Source organism: Panthera pardus, unplaced genomic scaffold, assembly GCF_024362965.1.
Source record: "Panthera pardus isolate Hobbes unplaced genomic scaffold, ASM2436296v1 HiC_scaffold_24, whole genome shotgun sequence".
Taxonomy (NCBI): Eukaryota; Metazoa; Chordata; class Mammalia; order Carnivora; family Felidae; genus Panthera; species Panthera pardus.
This window is the reverse complement of record NW_026526810.1, coordinates 93,989,856-94,008,249: the sequence shown is the minus strand read 5'-3', so window position 1 is coordinate 94,008,249 and position 18,394 is coordinate 93,989,856. Positions and strand designations below refer to the sequence as shown.

The 18,394-nt window shown below is 39.0% G+C and overlaps 1 protein-coding gene across 4 annotated transcripts; it reads right to left on the bottom strand.

The window, feature by feature from the left end:
• Positions 1-17,440, bottom strand: CDKN3 (cyclin dependent kinase inhibitor 3). 4 transcript variants are annotated; one of them, XM_019451769.2, is made up of 8 exons: positions 17,329-17,440; positions 15,081-15,163; positions 12,383-12,438; positions 11,822-11,866; positions 8,940-9,162; positions 4,764-4,795; positions 2,358-2,461; positions 1-472 (listed from the first exon to the last, which is right to left on the bottom strand). In XM_019451769.2, the coding sequence occupies exons 1-8, from the start codon at positions 17,335-17,337 to the stop codon at positions 386-388; spliced, it is 639 nt and encodes a 212-aa protein (XP_019307314.1). In that variant the 5' UTR covers positions 17,338-17,440; the 3' UTR covers positions 1-385. The 4 variants fall into 4 exon arrangements, with proteins under 4 accessions (XP_019307314.1, XP_019307315.1, XP_019307317.1 ...); XM_019451770.2 differs by having other exon boundaries at positions 8,940-9,159; XM_019451772.2 differs by lacking the exon at positions 11,822-11,866.
• Between the last annotated feature and the right edge of the window lie 954 nt (positions 17,441-18,394).

The window sequence follows — 18,394 nt, the reverse complement described above, 5'->3', positions numbered from 1 at the left end:
TTTTAGTTTGTACTCATACCCATTTTTACATTTATTACTATGTCGCATTCCACCTGGTAGTTACAAATCATAAAATGAGGTAAAAGTGTGGTAAATAATAAAAATAGGCAGTGAAACATTTTTCCATATGCTCACTTCAGCATTATTTCTAAGTAAAACATACCAGAGGAGACAGTACATTTCAAAAATTATATAGCAGTTTTTCGATCTTCTATAAGAGATAAGAGATACAACTGAAATTTGTCAATAAAAGCTTTAGGAATATTTGCACGTACACATTTACATTCAAGTTGATAACACTAGTAAATTTTGTTTCAATACAAATTATGTTAAATAGCTCTTAAATTTCAGACATGGTCATATATATGTTATTTGAAATTCTTTTTTATCTAGATACAGATCTTGATAATGAATCTCTTGATGATAGATGTGCGGCTAGTTTGTCCCGAAACTCATGAAGATAATTATATTGCTGAAAAAAGTAAAGATATATTGAAATACATTGTAGAAAACTAGTTAGAGTAGTACAATCCTAGTAGGCATCAGGAATCAAAAAATAATTGCTAAGAACAATTCTACATCCTTTTGGGTAAGGAAGCGTTTGCATTATGGAGAAGTCTTACCTTTTGATAAAGCTGCATATGGTGTGAAAAAACTTACTTGAAAAGTCTCTCAAAATCAGAAGGCAATGTGTAATACATATGAATGTTTTATAAATCTGTAAAATCCTTTCTCCTTTTACTGGCAGGAGCAAATTAAAATTAAAAATAGTACACGAAGGCATTCTTTTTGCTAATGTATTTTCCTCTGGGGGTTAAGTAGGGAGGAGAGGGTACTTTCTGTAATAGTTAACAGTAGTAGATTCAAGAAAATCTATTTCTTCATTTATAGAAGCCCTAGATTCTGCTGCTTGTGATATAACCCATTTGCAACAATGTTCAGAGTAGTCAATATTTTTTTTTAAAAAAATGACTAATCTTAACAGATAAGCAAAATTAAAAAAACTTTTAATTTATTTGGAGTTTTAATAGTTTCCCAGAGGATGTTCTTATTCTGCCAGTCATCTCATTTCTTCTCATTATTGGGAAGTTGAAATTGCACATTGCTCAGCACATCAGCACAGAGATGGGAAAGCCTGTTGGCCACAGAATGCTGAGGTGATCAACTGGACAGCCTATATAATGTGGGCTTAATTCACTCCAAGATTAAAGGTGTAAAACACATATGCAAATGTTTGACCATTTTGTTTTGAGAGACTTGAGAACATGTTGAATTTGAAGAATTGTTTAACAGATAAGAAGGTGAATTCTCTGTTTTGAGAACCTGAAGAGGGAAGTGCATCCTGTATGGATTATTTTGAACAACCTTCTTTAAGCCCTGAGAATTATGCTGCTTGGTGACTTTGTTAGTTACTATAATAATTCATATCCATGACACTTGGGTAGACCCCTGCTTCTGGGAAGATGGACTCCAGGCCAGGAAGCCACTAAAGGCCAGGCCTCTTTAAGAGTGCCTGATCCTCTGGTTTAGTCGATTAATGCTGACACAGGGCACTTGGGAAAGGAAGGCAAATTAGCTTTACATATCTAGAAATAAAGTGAAATCTGCAGAATCTTTCAGGAACATTAATACATAATAATATCCTTGGGGCATTGCTACTGCAGAGATTTTGTGGCTGTTGAGGGGAAAGTAAATGTGGAAGATGTCACTTTAGTTATCCACAGCAAAGGATAATTAGTATTGCTTTGCATTTTTTGTATTCTAGTCATTCATCTACTTTAAAAAATTTTTTTAAAAATGTTTTTTATTTATTTTTGAGAGAGAGCACAAGCAGGAGAGGGGCAGAGAGAGGGAGACAGAATCCGAAGCAGGCTCCAGGCTGTGAGCTGTCAGCACAGAGCCCAACGTGGGGCTCGAACCCACGAACCGTCAGATGAGGGACCTGATCCGAAGTCAGACGCTTAACTGACTGAGCCACCCAGGTGCCTCTCATCTATGTTTATTAAATATTTTGGTGAGAGGATCTTCACTAGATCTTTTAGGCTAAGAAACTACCAAGTTTATGGTAATCCCCTCATTTTTCCAGATGAGAGGATTCATTCTGAGAACTAAATGGGTAAAAACTGAACGGTAGGAGATCCTGCGAGAGTAAACTGGCAAGTTCAGATTTTTCATCATTTTGTTTGAAACACTGTGAACTTTTTCAGACATCCAGGTTATATTTAAACATAAATGTTGAACAGGTGATATCTGAATAATAGAATGCAGTGGGTTTTCAGTGCCCTTTTGATGATACAGGACACTGTGTCTATAACTGCCCCTAAACCACAACCACACAGAACAGTCAACCTCCTTACCTTTATAGTCTGTATTGCCCCAGATCCTCTTAGGTCTCTCAGGCTGTCTATGGCTTGCTCTGGTGAAACTGTGTCAGACAGGTATAGTAGGAGACAAGCAGCTACTAACAGAACATGTTAGGAAAATAGCGTATTATTAATGATGGGGTAGAGCATTGTATATTTAATTAGACTTCAGCTGGCGCAGAAGATGGAGCTTGGTGTAATTGTTCCAAACGAATTAAATGACTGAGGTCTTTTAGTATGTGTTTTTGACAGTTAAATTATGATTTTAAATGACTGCGGTTGAATTGAAGTTTAACACTGGCTTCGTTCTTTTTAACAGCTTTATTGAATTATATTTAATCGACCATATGTTTCATTCATTTAAAGGGTACGATTCAGTGGATTTTAGTGTATTCACAGATATGTGCACCCATCAGCACAATTTTAGAACATTTTCATCCCCTCAAAAAGAAACCCTGTCTTCCGTTGTCATCCTCCCCTGTCCCCCATCACCCCTCTCCTGAGCAACCACTAATCTACTTTCTGTCTGTGGATTTGCCTAAACATTTCATATAAATGCAACCATATGCGGCCTTTTGTGATGGGCTTCTTTCACTTAGCATAACGTGCTCAAGACTCACACATATTGAGGCTTGTAACTGCTTCATTCCTTCTTAGGGATGAATAATATTCCATTGTACAGACACACAATTTGTTTACCCACAGTCAGTTGATGGGCATTTAGGCTGGTTCCAGTTTTTGGCTATTATTAATAATGGTGCTATATATGTTCGTGTCCAAGTTTTTGTGTAGACATGTTTTCATTTCTTTTGGGCATAGACCTCATGAAATTGCTGGGTAAAGGGCGACTGTATGTTTAAATGTTTGAGGAAGTACTGCCAGACTATTTTCCAAAGCAGCTGCACCATTTTACTCTGTCTCCAGCAGTATATGAAGGTTCCAATTTCCCCAAATCCCAGTGCATGTTTTCTACTTTTCGGGTAATAGCCATCCTAATGGGTATTAAGTGGTATCTCATTGTGGTTTTGATTTGCATTTCCTAGATGACTAATGATGGTAGGCATCTTTTCATGTCCTTAATGGTCATTTGTGTATTTTGTTTGAAGAAATATCTATTCAGATCCTTTGTCCATCCTTTAAATTGGGCTGTCTTTTTATTATTGAGTTGTAAGAATTCTTTTTAGGTAAGTCCCTTATCAGATATATGGTTTGCAAATATTTTTTTCCCATTCTCTGGGTTATCTTTTCATTTTGATAATGTTCTTAGAAGCACAAAAGCTTTTAATTTTGATACTTTCCAACATTAAAAGGAATAACTGTTAACTCTAGTATGGCATTTCATTAACTTTGTTTTCTAATACTTTTATTTTATTTTATTTTTTAAAAATTTATTTATTTTGAGAGAGCGAGAGAGCCAGGGAGGAGCAGAGAGAGCAGGAGAGAGAGAATCCCAAGGAGGCCTGACACTGTCAGTACAGAGCCTGATGTGGGGTGCAAACCCATGAACCGTGATATCGTGACCTGAGCAGAAACCAAGAGTTGGACGCTTAACCTCAGTCGCCCCTTCTAACACATTTATTAAAAAGTGAACAGTTGGGGCGCCTGGGTGGCTCAGTCGGTTAAGCAGCCAACTTCAGCTCAGGTCATGATCTTGCGGTCCGTGAGTTCGAGCCCCGCTTTGGGCTCTGTGCTGACAGCTCAGAGCCTGGAGCCTGTTTCAGATTCTGTGTCTCCCTCTCTCTCTGACTCTCCCCCGTTCATGCTCTGTCTGTGTCTCAAAAATAAATAAATGTTAAAGAAAAAAAAAAGGTGAACAGTAATTACATGAAGTAATTAACTTTGGTTTTCATACTTATGTTACCCATGGATATAATTTAGAATTTACTGTCAGTATCCTAACATCTGCATAAGAAAGCATTAGAAAACAAAACGCAAGAATGTAGGTGCTAAGACTTGCACAGTATCTTTTGCAGAATCATTCAAAATAATGTTAAAAAGACTTCCCATTCCCACCCTAGCTTTCTAGAGAATACCGAATGAAGGGCCTTGAAATTCATTCATTCATTTATTTATTTATGAGAGCATGTGAGAGTCAGCGCGGGGGGGGGGGGGTTGAGAGAGGGGGACAGAGGATCCTAAGTAGGCTCTGTGCTGACAGGCAGTGAGCCTGATGCAGGGCTCAAACTCACAAACCGTGAGATCATGACCTGAGCCAAAGTCGGATGCTCAACTGACTGAGCCACCCAGGCGCCCCTTTAAATAAATCTTTAGGTCTTAGCAGATTTATATTGTGTTTTGTCTCATTTTAATACAAACTGAGCACATGGCCCAGAAACAGGATATTTTTGTCTACTTTGAGGATTTAAAAAAATTACTGAATAATGAAAATAAATTTCTTACCAAGACAAGATCTGCCAAGTCCTCCATAACAGCTGAAAGGGAAGCACAATTTGAATATTAGACATTTTCATTTCACCCCGCCAATTAGAACTAAAGACTTGTTCCTTCTAAATTTGCCTTCTGTTTCTAAATTTAATAGTGCCTGCTAGCACAGTGCCTGGCACACAGAGGTTAATAAATATTTTTACATTAATAAAGAGTAAAGTGTGCTTGTTTATTTGTTGGGAGGTATTCTCTGAATACCTCTAAGAATCAATGCAGGCAGGACCTTTTTATTGATCTTTTTAAACACCAGTATCCACATCAGAGAAGTGGAACATGTTACTAAATAGATAGAAATCAGACTATTTTTACCAACTGCCAGTTTATTTCCTCTGTCTAAACAAAACCTTAGTGGTTATGGGACAAGTCCATATGACACAACAACTCCTTATTTATCTAAAAAGAATACAGAGGTGGCATGTTACAGAGATTTAAAGCATGGTTTCTAGAGCCCTGCTGTCTGGGGCTGAATGGTCAATCTGTCATTATTACATGTGTGAACCTAAGGAAGTTATTTAACCTCTCTGGGTTAACCTCATCTATCAAATAGTGGCAGCCACAGAATCTGTATCATAGTTAGGACTGAATGACGTAACTAACATTTGTAAAGGGCTTACAACAGAGCTTGGCACAGAGTAAGAAGTAAATGAATGTTAGCTGCTATTGTCTAGCCTTGTGAAGAAATCAGCAGTCTGTATAACTGGATTTTCCAGAAAAAAATCATGATTAACCTCAAAGCAATAAAACCATTCATTCTAACTACTTTCAAAGATGCTAAAAAAAAAAAAAAATGTATTATACAATTCCTGACTTTCTTAGAGGGTATACTGAACCTAATTTGGTGCTGCTGACTTATCAGGAACATAAATTACAGTGGTGTACTAAAGATGAAGCTGGAGATCTATGTCTTGGGATAGGATGTGAGATAGAGGACCAAACAGATACTGACTCCTATGTATTCATGAACTTGCTTTCCACAAATAGGCCAGATATAAGGATCTACCATAGACAGGTGGAGAGAGGTAGAACACTTCAGTGGTTTTCTGCAAGATGAATACTGCTTTCTACCCATTGATACCTTTATCTTTCCTCCTCTGATTCCTGCTTATCCTTCAAGTCTAGCTCTGAACTGCCTTTGTGCCCCCACAGAAACCATCACTGTCATTTTTGCTGCCTTGTGCATACCTTGTGTGAATCTTACTGCACTTCCATGTAGTGTTGTTAGCAGGGGCTCCTTGAGGGTGGGGACTGTGCCTCACAGTGTGTGTTTTGTATTCATAGTGTTTGGTGCACAGTAGATGTTATGGGTTGAATTGTATCCCCATAAAGCTATGTTGAAGTCCTAATCCCTGGTACTGTGAATGTGGCCTTATCTGGAAATAGGGTCTCTGCAGATGTAATCAAGCTAAGATGAGGTCATTGGGCCCTAACCCAGCTGGGTCATCCAATATGACTGGTGTCCTTATAGGAGGAAGTATCCTGAGAAGACACAGCAGTGCAGAATCATGTGACGACAGAGGCTGAGATTGGAGTGATAATGGCTGTGAGCCTAAGGACACCAAGGAGTGACGGCCACCACTAGAAGCTAGGAAGAGGCAAGGAAGGATTCTGTCAAAGTCTCAGAGGGAATATGGTCCTGTTGACACCTTGATTTTGGACTTGTAGCTTCAGAACTGGGGGAGAATAAGTTTCTTTTCTAAGCTACCTGTTTTGTAGTATTTTTTTTTTTTTTTAGAAATAGCACAGTACAGTAGGCAAGTAGCATCCCCTGATTTTATAAAGCAACAGAAATGCACAGGGAGAATCAGTGAGACAGTATTGGCAGGCAGCAAGACAGTGGAAAACAATTTACCAGACCTAGTTTCTGAGAGATAAACTCTAGAGCCGTCTAGCAATGTGGGCACTCAAAGATAGCAGAATGGATAGAAAATTGTCTTTATCCAAACATTAGTCACTATAGGACACCTCTGAAAGCTCTAGGACAATGAAAATTTCCAGTCATCAGATGCTTTATTTTATGGGAACCAGAAGCATTCAACATATGCAGGGGCTACCCAACCATCTTTCCATCCTGTTTGTATTCTGTTCAAACAGCAGACAGCATTTGGTGTGCTAGAACTTGCTTGAGTAGTATTTGTTAAATTTCACTATCTGAGCTAGTTTGATCTCCGGAAACTCTTCAGTAGAGGCTGCTTCCAAGGATTTATTAAAAAAAAAAAAAAAAAAATCTCAGGACTGATTTGAAAAATGGGCCCAGGAGTGCCTGGGTGGTTCAGTTGGTCAAGCATCTAACTTCGGCTCAGGTCATGATCTTGCTGTTGGTGAGTTCAAGCCCCATGTCAGGCTCTGTGCTAACAGCTCAGCACAGAAGAGCCTGCATCTGAAGAGCTTGCTTCAGATTCTGTGTTTCCCTCTCTCTCTGCGCCTTCCCCACTTGTACTCTGTCTGTCTCTCTCTCTCTCAAAAACATTAAAAAAAACATTAAACATTAAAAAAAATTAAAAAAAATAGGTCCAAAAATTGGAAAATATTTTTCACCAGCCACAGCTAATCATCTAATGCTATTTAACTTAGTCTTACTAGAAAATTTACCAGAGACAACTTTAGTCTAAAGTTTTGCTTTTATAACTAGTAAAGCAATTAGTAATTGCTTACAATTACAGATTATGCTTTTCTCTAGAGAAAGGTTGGAAACTGTAGAATGCGGGATGGTTTCTCTTTATTCCCTACTCTCCTGGCTATAGTTCTCTGTACATTAGAGTTTAGTTCAGCCACATATGGTTTGTGTCCCCAAAGACCCTTGTACTGGCTGGTTTGCCTTCAAATGGAAACTGTTGACATGAGGCCCCGGAGCTCTAGATTGAAGGAGAGAAGGTAGTTGGGCTTGCCTTTCCCTTACTACCCTGAGCCCGGCGCCCTGGTTATTCAGTATAGTCTGCATATTTTCTAGCTTAAAGCAGTGACTTTAGGGCTTTTGAGGTATCAAACTATTTAATACTCTATCTTGTTCCAGAAAGGATTAAGCAGTTTATTAGGATACAGAAAGTACAAGAAGCACAGAGAAGGAATAGTTTGCTGCTTATGGCTGGCCCTCTACTGTTACGGGTCTCACTGCTGGCAGGGCATCTACTATTATTATCCATGGTACCACTTCTAATCTTTGTATTGCTACTGTCCTTTGCTGATTGTCACTCCCTTTTTCCTTTCTCTGTGCTTTTTTTTTTTCTCTCCTTTTTTCTCCCTTAACACATTTTATTTTGTTTTAAACTTCCATACCAGCAGCTTTGCATAGCCATTGACAAGCAATGGGAGTCCCTCCTTCATTCTGGTGAGAAATTCATATCATCAAATGTAATTTTCCAGTCATATTTTTAAGACTGCTCATTGCTTATGAATGATTTCTTTGCTAATTAGAAAATTTTTTTTTTACACTTCTTTATTTTTTTAGAGACATAGAGAGGCAGAGCACAAGTTGGCGAGGGGCAGAGAGAGAAGGAAACAGAATCCGAAGCAGGCTCCAGGCTCCGAGCTGTCAGCACAGAACCTGACATGGGGCTCGAACTCACAAACTGTGAGATCATGACCTGAGCCGACGTCGGACACCCAACCAACTGAGCCACCCAGGTGCCCCAGAAAAATTTTTTTTAACATTTATTTATTTTTGAGAGATAGAGACAGAGCACAAGTGAGAACGGGGCAGAGAGACAGGGAGACACAGAATCCAAAGCAGGTAAATATCTGAGTGCTTGCTCTGTAGCAGACATTGTACTAGAAATTTCATATCTTATCTCTTTTTTTTTTCCTTAAAGTTTATTTATTTTGAGAGGGGGGATTGAGAAAGAGAGAGAGAGAGAGAGAGAGAGAGAATCCCAAGCAGCTTTGAGCTGACAGCATGGAGCCTGATGCAGCCCGACACAGGGATCAATCTCATGGCTGTGAGGTTCTGACCTGAGCCGAAACCAAGGGTCAGGTGCTTAACCAACTGAGCCATCCACGTGCCCTGATGCCTTATCTCCTTTTAATCCTTGCACCAAACTATAAGGTAAGTAATAAGTAAGTAAGGATGCAATAATTGGAAAAATCATTCTGACTGGGACATTTCTCATGTAACATACAGAGAAAAGAAAAACATACTGTATTAAGGTTTTCCGGTTATTCTTAAGGCAGATTGCAAGCTCCTCCATTATTTCACAGCAGCTGGCTATGTTAGGAGTCCCTCCATCTGGGATTGGATGATGATGAGTGATAATTCCATACTGATGGTAGAGGTCCAAAAGGTTTGGGACTCTGTATTTTGACAGTTCCCCTCTGGTGCAGAAAACAAATATGTCTTGTATACCATAGCTCTTTAGTTCTTCTGCCAATAGACCAAGAGACGGATACACATGTACAAAATATTACAAATTTAAATACAGTCAAGACAGAGAATGTGGTGTTAAATTTCTTAAGCCAAACTAACAAATGATAATCTATGCATTTGAAATACTTATTGATAATCTAAAACAATATTAATCTGTCTTCAAAGTAGGGTTAAAATCAAGTCACTAAGCACAAAATAGGAATTAGAAATGCCTGAACCAAAAGGTGCTTAAAATTAAACCTGACTTAATAATTCAAAATGCTTTTTACTGAATTTAAGATGAGTCAATTATATTGCTGTTCTTGAAAAAAGATCTTTTCAATACTGCTTTAAAGTAAATTTTGAAACATCTAATACTTCAAGATAAACTCTTGTGAAGAACTGACAGCACATTTTTCCCCCTGATTTTTTCTCACAAAATTCACGTTTGTTACTTTCATCACTGCTGTTTTGTTTGACCCTACGCCTTGTACGTAAATCTCCAGCATGCCCATGGTGCCTGAGCTCATGTTCTCCTTTATGTTTGTACTGTGCCACCCCATCATGCATCTAATTTTGTGGACTAGGTCTCCAGAAATAAAACGTTAACTGTGTTAGAATTATGCAACTTAGCTAATTTTCACTATAATGAATATGAACCAAGCAATTGTACTATAGGCCATTCTATACAGTGGAATGTCCTTATGGCAATATTCATTATAGACCATTAGGTTCAAAATGAATAACTAATTCTGGATGATCTCAGTCTCCTCTCTCCCCCTGCCTCCCAAATCCTGGGCCATTTAACTAAACACAAAGTGCCTTTCATCATGAACCTCCAGATTAGTACCTGAAATGTGGCTAGTGCAAATTGAGATGTATTATAAGTGTAAAATATAGATCTGATTTCAGAGGTTAAGTACAAAAAGCCCATATCTGGGGTGCCTGGGTGGCTCAGTCGGTTAAGTGTCTGACTTCAGCTCAGGTCATGATCTCGCGGTCCGTGAGTTTGAGCCCCGTGTCGGGCTCTGTGCTGACAGCTCAGAGCCTGGAGCCTGTTTCACATTCTGTGTCTCCCTCTCTCTCTGACCCTCCCCCGTTCATGGTCTGTTTCTGTCTCAAAAATAAATGCTAAAAAAAAAAAATTTAAAAAACCCCCCATATCTTATTAATAATTTGTTTTATACTTAAAGCCATTGACAATGCACTATTTAGGCTATGTTAGGTTAAATAAAATATATTATCAAGTTAATTTCATCTGTTTTTAATTTTTTACTGTGGCAACTTAAAAATGTAAAGTTACATACATGGCTTCTATTTGTGGCTCCCATTATATTTCCAGTGGACAGTGCTGCTTTAGGTAATACTATTATTTTTTTTGTACTTCTAAAAGGATTAAACCTGTAGTTAGCATACTTCACCATTTTCAAGAGTAGGTAATTTTCTATCTGCCTTTCGCACACATAATTGCTATTATACAGTGGTTTTCAAGCTTTCCTAGAAAGAGGAGGAGCCACAAGAGCTTGTGCAGGGAGAGTCTAGGTCTCTCCTATCAGAGTGTCATCTCTTATACATTGGATTGGATTGCATTCAAGATCTCAATGGAAGACAAAAGGTTTGGTAAGCTATTGGAAACCCCAAATTCCAAAATATTGGAAGGGAACAGGGCTTTCCAAAATGTGCAAGGCTGGTTCTTGAACTAGTGATTTTCATTATATTTTGCTTATGACTTAAATGGTCTCCGAATGAAAAGTTCCTACCATGGCAGGTACCTCTAAATCAGAGAATCTTTACAAATACTGCAAGAGTCAACTAATCTACTAGCCTCCAGTCCTTTTTGGTAGGTAAGGAATAAATTAGAGAAGGTACATTAATAAATTGATACTCCAAAACAACTGGGAAAAAAATGTAAGATTCAACAATTTTTTACTGGTCAGAATCAAGATATATGACATTTATCTTATATATTTATATATCATTTATATATTATATTTATATCTATATTTATTTTGTTGTATTATAAGGACATTGGTAGGACTATTAGCCTTGAGCTATTTGAGGCCAAGCAGGATAAAATATTTTGAAAATCCAAGTTTTTTAGTATCATGGAATATGTAAACTCCAAATTGGGGTGGATTGTCAGAATATTTGTGGGATTATTAGACTTGAGGCTATAGTGGTATGAACATCTTTGGGCCTGTGAAGATTGGCCCTACTCCATCTTTCTCACCTAGATGCTGGATCTCTAAATTCTAACCAGGATGGACAATTTCACTACTACCTCTGGGTTCCCAGTTCAGGCTTAATTTCTGCTATCACAACAATCAAGTCTGCAAAGGATAGTGTGTTCAAAGATCTTGGCAGTGAAATGTCAGTTTTCTGTTTACATACCTTCCTCCCTCTAATGTATACATTTTAAACTCAAATGCAATTTCTATGTGTAACTACAACAATCGGTGAAAAGCAATGCTATGTTTAGTAAATGAGTTAGTTCTCTGTGCCCTTTGCAAATACCTCTTCTCATGTTAGAATAAATCTATAGTTTAAAACTATGAAATATCAAACATTTATTTGGTATACCAAACAGAGACTAACGTTTGTTCTTTTTGACAGAGAGATTATTTTCAGTGTTATTCAGAAAAAAACTATTAATATGGTTGTTTCATGTTACACCTACCTGTATCTTTTTGGATATTTCTTCTAACATTTTTAAATTTACAACCTATAAGCAGTAATAAGGCAAGCGAAAAAGTCAGTTTTTAATCATATATAAGAAATATACTTAAACACAAACACAGCTACTTTAGAAAGTCATACCATATGATCATTTATATGTTGCAATTTCATTTTGAATATGGATTTCGATTTCTTATATTCTTAGTAATATAATTGCAGGGATTCAGAGATCCCAGCTGAAGGAACTCCTCATCCAAAGATTCTTTGCTCTGTGTCCTTTCTATAACAAGTACCTGCTTGTTGCCCTCAGCCTCACCTGTACCCCAGTGTTTACGTTTTATTAAGGTAGGTGAGTCAGAAATATAGAACCACGAATGTGGGTCTGGAAGGGTTGAAGAGTGATCTGTGTTCTTTTAGCTACAGCCCACAGGAGGGCTTCCAAAAGTGACTTCCCCAGCCTGCTGATCTATGAAGTTCTCTTACTGCTCAGTACAGAGTATGATGTGTTAGCTGACAAAAAATTATCTGAAGTATCTCAATAGGAAGCCAACTGTAAACCTACCTGGAAGAGCACACAAACCAAGAAACTGAGAACAATTCACTCGTGACAGGGGTAGCCTGAAAAGAATAAAACTTTAATTCAGTTTTTTAAAAAGTTGTAAATGGAAATTCAGTTTAACACATGTGTGCTTGGCATTGAACAAGGGTGTTTTAAAGTTTGACCATAGTCATAAAACAAAAATGCATTTGCAAACATCAATGTGTTGTTCACAAAAAGGCCCAAAGAGGCTGGAAGTTTTAAAACAGGGACTTATCATTTACTTTGTCACAATTTAAGTCTTAAAAGTGGCAAGTTAACTTAAACTTACCTTAAAGATAATAATGCCTAGATTGCCTACAGGTAGTATAAAGCATTAAGGTTTTAAGTTACCCTGTGGTATGATATCTGAGATACTTTGTATTAGTAACCTTGGGGAATAAGCTAGAAAATTACCTTCTGACGATTTCATCCCCAGCATTCATTCTATATTACTATTTTAAGATTTCTTTGTAGCCTTCCTCTTTTAAAAAAATATTTTTAAAGTTTATTTATTTATTTTGAGAGGGAAAGAGAGTACAAGCAGAGGAGGAGCAGAGAGAGAGGTAGAGAGGGAGAATCCCAAGCAGGCTCTGTGCTGACAGGGCAGATGCAGGGCTTGAACTCATGAACTGTGAGATCATGACCTGAGCCAAAATCAAGAGTCGGATGCTTAACTGACTGAGCCACCCAGGCACCCCATGTTGTAATAGATTTTGGTTAAAATAAAACAATTTCAAGAAATCATATTCCCAGTTTACAGTACTCAGGGACAAAGTGGGTAGAGGCTAACCTTGTCTACAAGACAGAAGATGAGTTTAGAGGAAAACAGAGGTCATCATATAAATACCATGTGACTCTGAAAATTAGATGAGGTTTTGAGTTTGAAAGGGGGGTAAGGAGGGAAATGAAAGATAATTGTTATTTGATGGTGGAATAAAAGGAACTTTAGGGATAACACCCTCTTCTTCTCTTTCTATAGTTGGGAATGGTATTTTCTTTTTAAAAATTTTTTAGAAACTTAAAAAAAAAATTAAACTCCAAGTTAGTTAACATATAGTGTAATAATGGTTTCAGGAGTAGAATTTAGTGATTCATTACTTGTGTATAACACCCAGTGCTCATCCCAACAAGTGCCCTCCTTAATGTTCCCTCACCTGTTTAGCCCATCCCTCCACCCGACACTCCACTATCAATCCTCAGGTTGTTCTTTGTATTTAAGAGTCTCATATGGTTTGTCTCCCTCTGTTTTTATCTTATTTTTGCTTCCCTTTCCCTATGTTCATCTCTTTTGTTTCTTAAATTCCACGTAGGAGTAAAATCATATGATGTTTGTCTCTCCCTGACTTACTTCGTTTAGCATAATATACTCTAGGTCCATCTACGTTGTTGCAAATGGCAAGATTTCATTCTTTTTGATCACCGAGTAATATTCCATTGTATATATACACCACATTTTCTTTATCCATTTATCAGTCGATAATGCTGCTATAAACATGGGGGTGCACGTGCCCCTTCGAATCAGCACTCCTGTATCCTTTGGATAAATACCTAGTGGTGCAATTTCTGGGTCATAGGGTAGTTCTGTTTTTAATTTTGTGAGGAAAACCATACTGTTTTTTAGAGTGGGAATGGTGTTTTCTTAAAGAGAGATTATTACATTTACAGGGATGAGAAAAAGCATTGATTGTTGTAGAGAATCTGGTGTAACCAGAAGTCACTGCCAAGATTTTTAAGTTGATTCTATATAGAAACATTTGTTTTTTGTTCTAGTATCTGTGGTAATATGGCTTTTATCTTAAGCAGGGTCTGCTAGTAGATGCATGACTGTGGCAAGTAGTTCTAGGATTTGACTAAATGACAAACAATTAAATATCTCATCCTATGTTTGGTATACTATTCTTTTGTCCTAAAAGAATAAGTAAGTTTTGGTACCAAATGGGAGATATTCTGATTTTATCTCAACTCCTTAGTTACTTGTTTCTACTATGGTTTTCTGAATGCAGAAGAACAATCTCCCCCTAAGCCCCCCAAAAAGGAAAGCCTTATTCTATCATGGATAGTAAATAAAGCAGAATTGGAAAATCCCTTAAAGATTAGAATTATACAACCAGCAGAAAAAAAAATCACTAAATATTTTTTATTTTATTTATTTATATAAAATAAATATTATTTATTTATTTATAAATATTTTTTATTTTATTTTTTATTTTATTTATTATTATATCATAGATAGTAAAGCAGAATTAGAAAATCCCTTAAAGATTAGAATTATACAACCAGCAGAAAAAAATCACTAAATATTTATTTTATTTATTTATATAAAATAAATATTTATTTGTTTATTTTATTTATAAATATTATTTATTATTTATTTATTTATTTAATTTGAGAGAGAGAGAGAGAGAGAGAGCGCGAGCATGCGCTGGTGAGGAGCGAGTGAGCAGGGGAAGGGCAAAGAGAGAGACAATCCCAAGCAGGCTCTGGGCTGTCAGCGCAAAGCCCGATGCAGGGCTTGATCTCACGAACTGTGAGATCATGACCTGAGCTGAAATCAAGAGTCAGACACTTCAATGACTGAGCCACCCAGGGATCCCACTAAATATGTGGACTACGTATCTACATGGATTATGATGTACAGATCAAATAATTTAGCTCATCATTGATCAGAAGTTTAACATACCATGATATCTGAATTGGAGTCTGTTCATCTTCAATAGGCTCTTCATCTGATGAGTCAAACTCACTTGTTTGCAATAAACTAGGCTTCAAAAGAAATCAGTTATGTTAAATAACTGTAAATAAAAATATTTACATATAAGCTGACCCTTGCTTAACACAATGAATGCATATTTGCAATTTATTCAATTTGGACTATGAGAATGTTCAGCAATAGCAAAAATAAATAGATTTTACCATCCTATTGATAATTACAGCACTCTGATGGAAAGAGAGTTGGATTGGTAACAAACCAGGATTCTGGTCTTGGCTCTGCCATTTACCATATAATCTTGGACAAGCAACTCCAATTTATTCTGGGTCTCAGTTTTCCACAACTAGAAAGTGAGGAGATATATTCATTCATTCACAAACATTTCTTGAACACCTTTATTTGCCAAGCTCTGGAGATGCAAAGAGCCATGAAATAAATAGCTTCAGTATAGTTGGAGGGAGAGATAAGTGCATAGATTACAGAAGAAAGTTGTAAGTGCTAACCTGGAAGCATAAACTATGCACTTTAGGGCAGGGAAGGGAGTGACTGCTCAGGGAGCTGGACAGAGCTTCAGAGGACATACATTAGCTGGGTCTTAAAGGATGGGCAGGAGGTTTTTAGGCAGATAGGGAAGAAGTTAAGGCAATAAAGGCAAAAGGGGAAAGAGCTTGTTTTCAGGAACTGAAACATCAGGGCAGAGAAGATGAAGCTGGGGTAGTTTGCCTCCTCCATTTCTCAAACAATAACCCTCCTAACAGCCTACTAGTTTGGTGGATGGGGTGTACAGGTAGGATAACCTGCTACTTTGTGAACCCGTGGACTAGACACACTGAGATGGACTTTGCACAATGATCTAAAGAGTTGGAACTCAATCCTGTAGGCCTGTTTTCTAAAGGAGGGGCAGCTGTTTCATAGGACCAGTGAAAAACACACCTTTCTTCTTACTTCCTACTTGGAACCAACTGAGAGATAACACAGTGGAGAGGCAAATGGAAATCAAGAGGTTAGTTTTATTACTGAGTGTTAAAGGGAGGACGTGGCTTTAAAGCTGTGGTTAAGTGGGCTTGTCAATTCTTCACTCCAGAATAGGGACTCATTCCCCCAGTCATAGGCAGCTATGGACAACCCAGGGCTCCCCAGTGGCCAAGAGCGCCCTAGGAAGTAATCTCTGCAGAGAGAAGGGACGAAAGGGTTCAGCTGCTTGTGTTCAGCTCCTCTCAAACTGGGGGATCAGATCCCTCACTCTGTCCCTTCTGGGGACAAGTGGAGAAAGAGGCCAAGAGTGAAGGACAGCTGATGCCTCTCCACATGGAACCATGGGGATTAGCAAGTGTCACCAGCTAATGTCCTTTCCAGCTCTCAAGCTATATTCTATAACGGTCTTGTTTGTTACTACAAGATCACATTACAGAGCCATTTAGGCTACGGATTTGAGTTGCTTTGGATCTCTTTGTATTATTATCAACTCAAAGGTTTTTAAATATTCAGTAGGCTGCAAACCCTGGTGGTGGGTGATGTGAGTCAGGTGGGGCCACAGCACCCTGCATCTGTTTTTCCTTTCTCTTTAAAGCAGTTTTGATGATTCCAGATTTTCAGAGAGAGAAAGAGTGTGGCCCATTCACTCAGGCTTTCCCAGCCAGGCTTACAAATCCTAACAGAGTTGGACGTTTCTGCTTCCCCTGGCCCAGGGATTCTGAACCCCAGAAAAGGACGCAGTGCCAGTTGGCCCCGGGGGATGGTGAAGCACCCACAAATGGGGATTGGCAATCGTTTATGGTGAGGTTTTCCCCGTCTGCGGTGAGGACCGCTGTCCAGCGGGCGCGGGGCAGCCCCGGACATCCCTTGGGGCTGGGTATCAGGCAAACTGATACACGGAGACACCTAAGCTCTCCATGCCTCAGTTTCCTCCATAAAACGGGATTCAGCCCTCTCTGGCAGGGCTCTCCTGAGGCTTAGGAGACTCTGCAGGAGACAGTTCCCAGCCTGTGCACGACAGGTTCACAACGAATGTCCGCCTTCCCCTCGTCCGCCACCGACCCTGTTCCTTTTCAATCATCGCTCTCCCCAATTTAGGAAAGCACCACCTCCCCGACCTCGGACGGTTACAGCGCGAGTCAGGCCCGGGACCAGGCCTGGGCTGTCCCTGGGCCCGCAAACTGGCTTCGGGGACCGCTTCTCTCCCTCTGGCTTCGCTTCTCCGAGCCTCGGCCCGACTCACCGGCTTCATCGCTGGCCGCCCCACGTCGTGACCGGCTGCCGCCTCCGTCTAGCAGCACCGGCGCCTCAGCGACCGCCCCGCGCGGAGGCCGCCCCTCCGCTCAGCTCATTGGTACATCCTTCTGTGAGGCGGGGCGCGGCGACTTCTAGGAACCAATCAGACCCTCTCCCTATTTCTTCCTCCGCCCCCGAGTACCTTTAACTGCTCATTGGTTTCTAGGGGGCTTTTGAAAGACGCGCGGGAGGAGGGCCCTGTAGAACGTTGATTGGCTGGGAGGGCACCATAGAGGGAGGGGGCGGAGCGCGGGGCCCGGAGAAAGCCTCTGAACGGCCCCCAACACTTTTGAGGATGCTGGAAAGCCTTTCTCATGGCAGGATTCCAGAGTGGTACCAGGGTAGGGAATTTTGTCTCTTTTCTTGATTTTTTAAATTTTTTTAAATTTTTTAATTCTTTTATTTAAAAAAATTTTAAGGGCAGAGGGGGAGCGCTGTCCTGGAGCACCTTGTGAAAACACACCACACCTCGTAGACTTTATACTTATGGTCACAGGGCTAAAAATACAGAATATAAACATACCTTGTATGTTTGATATTTTATGTTCTTTAACATTCTAGGATCTAGACAGGTTTTAGATCCACTTTCCTGTTCGCTAAATATGAATGAAGTAGTTTTGTATGAAGGGAAGAGAAGTCTCCAGATGATTTTAAGTGCCAGTGTTTTTACCTAATCAGCTGTAATATTTAAGAGCTGTGTTTGATTATTTTCTCCCCCATTCTCCAGTCCTTATTTAGCTGACCATGGGGAGAAAGTCACTGGTAGCAATATTACCTGTAAATCTGCGGAATATGTGGATATTTTGGCTCCCTTACTCATGTTGTGAAAACCAGTGGGTATACAGCCATTAGGAGAAATTCTTTAGTAAAGAAGATAGCACAGTTTGACTAGGAGTGTGTATTAGGGTTCTACAGAGAAACAGAACAGAGAATTATTTTAAGGATGTGGCTCTCCCAATTGTGAAGGTTTGGCAAGTCCACAAAGTCTGATAGGGGAGTCTAAGGGGATGGGA